This window comes from Helianthus annuus, chromosome 13 (assembly GCF_002127325.2).
Source record: "Helianthus annuus cultivar XRQ/B chromosome 13, HanXRQr2.0-SUNRISE, whole genome shotgun sequence".
In the NCBI taxonomy this organism is placed as follows: domain Eukaryota; kingdom Viridiplantae; phylum Streptophyta; class Magnoliopsida; order Asterales; family Asteraceae; genus Helianthus; species Helianthus annuus.
The window spans coordinates 172507450-172513770 of NC_035445.2; the positions used below are offsets into that span (position 1 = coordinate 172507450).

Consider the following 6321-nt stretch of genomic DNA (forward strand, 5'->3'; position numbering starts at 1 on the left):
TAAAAAAAAGTAATATGGAATGACATTCAACAACTAAGCAAACAAATAATATTTATTATCTGAAAACAGAATTCATAAAAGCATAAAAATATGACACAAACAAGCAACTGTAGCTTCTTGCATGATTTTGGTTTTCTTACAAATAGGTCAGCTGATGCTTAAAACAGAACCTGCTATTCACACCGACAAAACCACATTTTTCGTCATCATCTCGTCACCTTTAACTTCAAAGATCTCTTGATCTAATGGAGAAACCTCGTCGGTTGCCACCTACGATTGCATCTTTAAATCGGGAAATTGGTCCCACAATCCTTCCAAATTTCTGTCAACGGTAAAGACTACTTTAATTTTAATCATAGAAAAATAACATGTAATTTCACCCTGCATGACTATAGGTGGAAATTTCAACCCGTTTCCCTTATGAGTGGGTCGCTTTGAGTTATGTTTTATATTTGACGGGTCAAAACAGGTGAAACAAAACAAAGTCTAATTAGAAAACATGTCAAAAGTCGCCTGAACTCTCTTCAACGCATAAAGCCTTCTAAATTATTTTATGAGTGAATTGCAAATTTTGTCCTTTATCTTTATACCTGTTTGCAAGGATTGTCCTTTATCTTTAAAGTTGACGAGTTTTGTACTTTATGTTTCTAAATCCTACACGTTTTGTCCTTTAGGCCTAACCTGGTTAATTTTTTCAGTTAAATCTGATCATGTGCAAGGCACATGAGGGCAATTTTGTCATTTTACCTTCTAGGGACTAAATACGTATAATCTGTTATATATATGGGTTGTTGTGTATAAACAAAACTCATCAAATCATCATCATCACAGCCTCTTAAACTCATCAGATCATCAGCATCAGCTTCAACTTAAAAGATGAATTTAATCATCTTCCATATCCCTCTAAATAATATACGGTACAACCCACAAGCACCATTCTCAGGAACCACCTATCACCACCACGGCACCACCACTCAAGAACCACCTATCACCCTCGCAGAAGCACCGCATCACACCACCTAACATCTACCACCACCACCACTCTCAAGAACCACCTATCACCACCACGGCACCACCACCATCACCGATCACAACTAAACCCTAACCTACCACCACCACCTCTCTCTCTCTCTACCTGCAACCTACCACCACCACCTCTCTCTCTCCTCACTCTCTACCTGCAACCTGCCACCTCCACCTGCCGCCGACCACCTCAACCCCAAACATCTGAAAATACAACCCACCGCCATCTCTTTACCACCTGCAACCCACCCTCAGCACATATAAACCCTAGTCCCAAAACAGATCTAAAAAACGATGGGGGAGTTGGACTGATTTTACATATCAAAGGTTACCTGCCGCCGGAGTATGGAGGTCGGATCCGACAGTTGTGGTGTGGGGGAGGTGTGATGGCGGCGGCGATGATGATGGCGGCGACGATGATGAAGGCGGCGGCGATGATGAAGGCAGCGGTGTAGAGGTGATTGTTGGTGGTTAATGGTGGCGACAGAGAGAGAGAGGGGTAGAGAGAGAAGCAGGGGTTAAGAGAAGAGTTAGAGAGAGAGAGGTAGAGAGAAGCAGGTTTTTTAAGTTGAAGATGATGCTGATGATCTGATGAGTTTAAGAGGCTGTGATGATGATGATTTAATGAGTTTTGTTTTATACACAACAACCCATATATATAACAGATTATACGTATTTAGTCCCTAGAAGGTAAAATGACAAAATTGCCCTCATGTGCCTTGCACATGATCAGATTTAACTGAAAAAATTAATCAGGTTAGGCCTAAAGGACAAAACGTGTAGGATTTAGAAACATAAAGTACAAAACTCGTCAACTTTAAAGATAAAGGACAATCCTTGCAAACTTGTATAAAGATAAAGGACAAAATTTGCAATTCACTCTTATTTTATTCTAAAATTTGATTTTATTAAAAATTTTAAAAAATATAACCTTTGTATGATATTACACTTGCTGTTTGAAAATACAACAGAAGTGTTTGACCCGCACAAAAAAAGCCCATCACGAAACCCACCCATTTTACCACTTTTAGTTTATAAGGTTGTATAATGTTCAGTTACATGTCATCACCGATTTCCTGAATCACTTCCTTGTGGGAGTGATGCTCAAGGGTCTTTAAGCATTGCTGATTAAAACTTAAAACTTTTCAAATAATTTATTTATAAATAGACACTATCATCTACTATCAACTGTAACCGTCCAATTTTGGCACCATTTAGGGGGGAGGGAGATTTCTGTATGAACATGATTGACAATTAAAGAACTCGTAAGCCTACTCCTAAAGATAAGGTTTCCATACATAGTTCAATTAAAATGGTAAAGATCTTATACATCTAAACAGATTCGTGCATTATTAACACCTACAACATGGAAACCGCTTTTATCAGCCAAAATATTGTCTTGTATGCAATTCTATACCAAGGGAATACTATAATAGCTGTGCTGATTACATATATATGGAGAAAACTTAAGCTGGTTGATATACAAAATATTAGGTTCCTACAGCATAAGCAAGCAAAAAGATCAATTTTTTATCCGAATGAAGGTGCGTACCTCATCATACACCCCAGAATGCCACCTATGATGCAAAACTTGCCATCTTTCTTGTTGCCATTGCTGGCCAATAATCACAAGGCCCATTACTGCAGCAGCAATGAAGATGGACCAAAACGTATTGGCCTCTTTTGCATGAGCATATAAAGCAGCAGCTTGTTTCTTCCACCATGTTGTGTATGGCAGGCCTGATCCATCATAGTTATCTTCTTCGGTATGTTTAGGAACATTTGAACCTACGGACGAGTCGGAAGATTCTATAGATTCCGCCAACACTCTGTCTTCATCATCTATGTTTGACTCGCCTGTAATCGGTTCACTATGAAGTGAATGAAACTTGGCTGAATTATAAATACTCTCCTCTTTTCCCGCCAAATTTAAACCTGGCAAGGTTCTGCTGTCTGCAAAGTCCACGTCATTAATCGTCAATACGTTACCTTTTTCGTCAAAAAATGGGATTCCACGAAAATCATCAGACTCGGTTAATTTCTCAATATTCCAATTATCTTGATCCTTAGCAAACGATTTTTCACCTTTTTCGTTAGTAGATTCTGAAGCAAGATCTTCTCCTCCTTGTTCACCAACAATCTCTGTGTTTTCGGGTTCCAATGGCAGATTTTCATGCTGACTTGGCGGGAAGAGAAAATGACCAGACATGAACAACGCGTTTGAAGTTTCGTTTTTATCTGTGTCAACCAAGTCACTCTTTTCACCACTTTTCGGGTCAACCATATCTGGACCAGGAGCAGCAGCATATGTAGATCCTGTTAGTGATACAACCTCCCAGTCAGCACCTCGAGGCTCGGTTTCATTCCCTTCCTCTTTATCTGCCATCTACCAGAAGAATAATATCCCGCGATTACATACCAATATTCAACGTTAACGAAAAGAACGAAATTGCAAAGGATACTTTAACCAAATTCCTTTCCTAATCAAACATAATAAATACAAACCACACCACACCACGAGTTTCCATAAAACAACCATACCGTATCCAATAGAATCCCACCCCAAGGGATAGAAAGACTGCTTCCAACGAGACCCCCAGCTCTAAAGTCATACCCAACCATAAAAGTCAAATAAAACATACACAGCTACTAAAAAATCCGCACATTAGAAAAACATCAACGAGTATAAAAAGACGCACAATAGGGACAAATAAACCATGTAGACACACAAAGCAACGATAACATGCAAAGGCCACCTAAATAAACTGAAAAACTAAGCTCCTAAGGCAAGAACCTAAAACAAAACAAAACTAAACCATCCTTCTAAAAGTTCTTAAACTTAATCCTGCATCTCCACAAACTCCTATCCTCGACCACTAGTTTCCATACATCATGTAAATCCATATCGTTTCAACTTCTAATAATCTCATTGAAGTATGGCAATGCTGATCAACTACAATTACTTAGCCAATGCAAGTTTAATGTAACAAAAGTATAGCGGCACAGCTTGTTGCCCGTCTACCTGCCATTAGTCTGTACTCGTCTTTGTTTTAATGAAAAGTAAATATGCAATGTAACAAAAAAGGAGGCTAAGGACACACTTAACGGATCGCCCTAAGCGGTTTATAGAGCGAGCACACGCCTTAAGAGGACCTACACATCATAAACACCTAAATATCTCATCTAAATGTTGGATTGTTTGTAATAATCCCTAACATTATTAGGTAAATATTAGTTATCAAGCTAATCATATATCTATTTTCTCATAATTCAAAAAATAACAAGCAGATTCTACCTCAAAAAACCGTCAAATGAACAACAATATATTGATACATACATCAAATCGATACAAAAATAATCAATTACATAGGGAGAACAAATCTAATCAATTAACCTAAACGATTATACACAAAAAGAAAAGACAATTACAAGCACAAATTCATTCTACGAACGGAAGAAAACCTAGGTCGAATAATAATATGATCATGATTACAATAATAATAATACGATTGATGAAAAGTTCAATGATTAACTAAATTATGATCAGATCGGAGCTTACAGTTGAGTGATTCAGATAGAGAGATCGGAAACTGTACGGAAGAAACTCCGGTGACCGGAAAATGATTGAAAGTGCGCAATCGGGATAATATATATTAGTGATGATGTAAAGGAGTAACGAGATAAAGGAAACCGGGTGTAGCAGGTAATGAAGAGATGATAAGGTTGCGAGGGAGTACGGTTTACCGGCGATTGTAAGTTAATAACGTCGTCTACTTCAAATCCAATAATAGAGTGAGTTACCAATTTACAAAAGCAGTCCCTTGATTTATAAGTAGATGTGCGATTTTTGCCCCTTGGATTAGGCTATTTAAGTATTTATCATAATTATTGGATTTTAATAATCATAGGTTTCACCTATTTGCTAATAATAATTCTAACAAAAAAATTTCTTCATAACAATCCCAACTTATAAGAATATGACTCGCATCGATTCTTTTCTAACTGAAGTCTAACTCAGTTAGTTCTTGATGACGTGGATGCTGACGTGATCAACACTTTATTATATAATGATGTGGATAATGATTTGGCACTCTCATAACCACCTCACCTCCACCACCATCAGTCACCACCTCCATCTACACCGCTCACCACCACTGTCATCTCCACCATCACAACTACCATCTCCAACCACAACCACCACCACCTACCATCGTCATCTCCACCACTACCGTCACAGATTCACAACTTCTAACCACCATTGTTATCCTTTACATTGCCACCTTCACCCACCAATCTAATACTAATCCCCACCTTCACCCACCGATACCTACCAGAAATTTTGATACCTGCCAAAAATCTGGTTTTTTTAGTTCTGATCTTAAATTTGACGACCTAACCTTGATACCTACCGGGAATTTTGAATTGAACGGAAACCTAGGTGGTCATGGTTTCTAGTAGGGTGTGGTTTGGAGGAAAACAGTTTGAAGACGGAGGTTGGGTGGTTATGGTTGTAGTGAGGTGGTGGTGAAGCTGGTGTGTGTGTGTGTGTATAATTATTTTTTTTCATATCAATATCCACGTCATCATCCACATAATGAGCCAACTCATTTTCTACACATCAGCTTCTTCATCATCAAGAACTAACCGGGTTAGACCTCAGTTAGAAATGGATCGATGGAGGCCAGATTCTTACAAGTTGGGATTATAATTGGCCAACAGGTGAAACTTAGGATTATTAAAATCCAAAAATCCTATTTTGTATATGACAAAATGAATATACATCATGAGACAATACCGTGGTCGTAACCAGTGACGGAGTTTGAATGAAAACTTAGTTGGGGGGGGGGATTTTTTAAAAATCAAATATTTTACACTACAAAAAGTCGGAAATCTTTGATAAAATTAACAATACGAGCGAAATATCAAGAGGGGCCGGGCACTCCCGCTTCGCCAGTGGTGGTAACTGGTATAATTTTAGTTGTGAGTTTAAATCCTACATATTACAAATACAATATATTTATTTTAGAAAATCTAAAGTTTGTTGTTAAAAAAATGAATGTGCTATTCTCACCTCTTTCTTTTGATAATCAACTGAAATCTTGATAGAGATTATACTTTCTTTCACCATTTTGGTACACGATTTACAGGATCTGTCGGGTCCATAAATTTCGGTCATGTATGGATGATGTTAGTAGAAACAATGTTTTAAAAACCGGTTTTTTATTCATACCGGGTTAGGCTCTGAAATGGTTCAACTGGTTGAACCGGGTTGTACCAGGCGGTTCAACGGGGTAACTG

At 38.1% G+C, this 6321-nt stretch overlaps 1 protein-coding gene across 4 annotated transcripts; it reads right to left on the reverse strand.

Annotated features, from left to right (window-relative positions):
- LOC110900392 (ATG8-interacting protein 2) lies at positions 1 to 4737 on the reverse strand. 4 transcript variants are annotated; one of them, XM_022147283.2, is made up of 4 exons: positions 4583 to 4737; positions 3109 to 3409; positions 2576 to 2976; positions 1 to 322 (listed from the first exon to the last, which is right to left on the reverse strand). In XM_022147283.2, exons 2-4 carry the CDS (start codon positions 3407 to 3409, stop codon positions 227 to 229), a joined length of 798 nt encoding a protein of 265 aa, XP_022002975.1. In that variant the 5' UTR covers positions 4583 to 4737; the 3' UTR covers positions 1 to 226. The 4 variants fall into 4 exon arrangements, with proteins under 4 accessions (XP_022002975.1, XP_022002974.1, XP_035837664.1 ...); XM_022147282.2 differs by having other exon boundaries at positions 2576 to 3012; XM_035981771.1 differs by adding an exon at positions 3565 to 3625 and having other exon boundaries at positions 2576 to 3409; positions 4583 to 4721.
- Positions 4738 to 6321: the final 1584 nt, after the last annotated feature.

Excerpts from the sequence above, each read along its gene's own strand:
- LOC110900392 (XM_022147281.2), bottom strand. The coding sequence starts at position 3,409 with ATGGCAGATAAAGAGGAAGGGAATGAAACCGAGCCTCGAGGTGCTGAC. Across the intron at positions 323-2,575 it reads ATTCTGGGGTGTATGATGAG|AAATTTGGAAGGATTGTGGG; the intron begins GTACGCACCTTC and ends TACCGTTGACAG.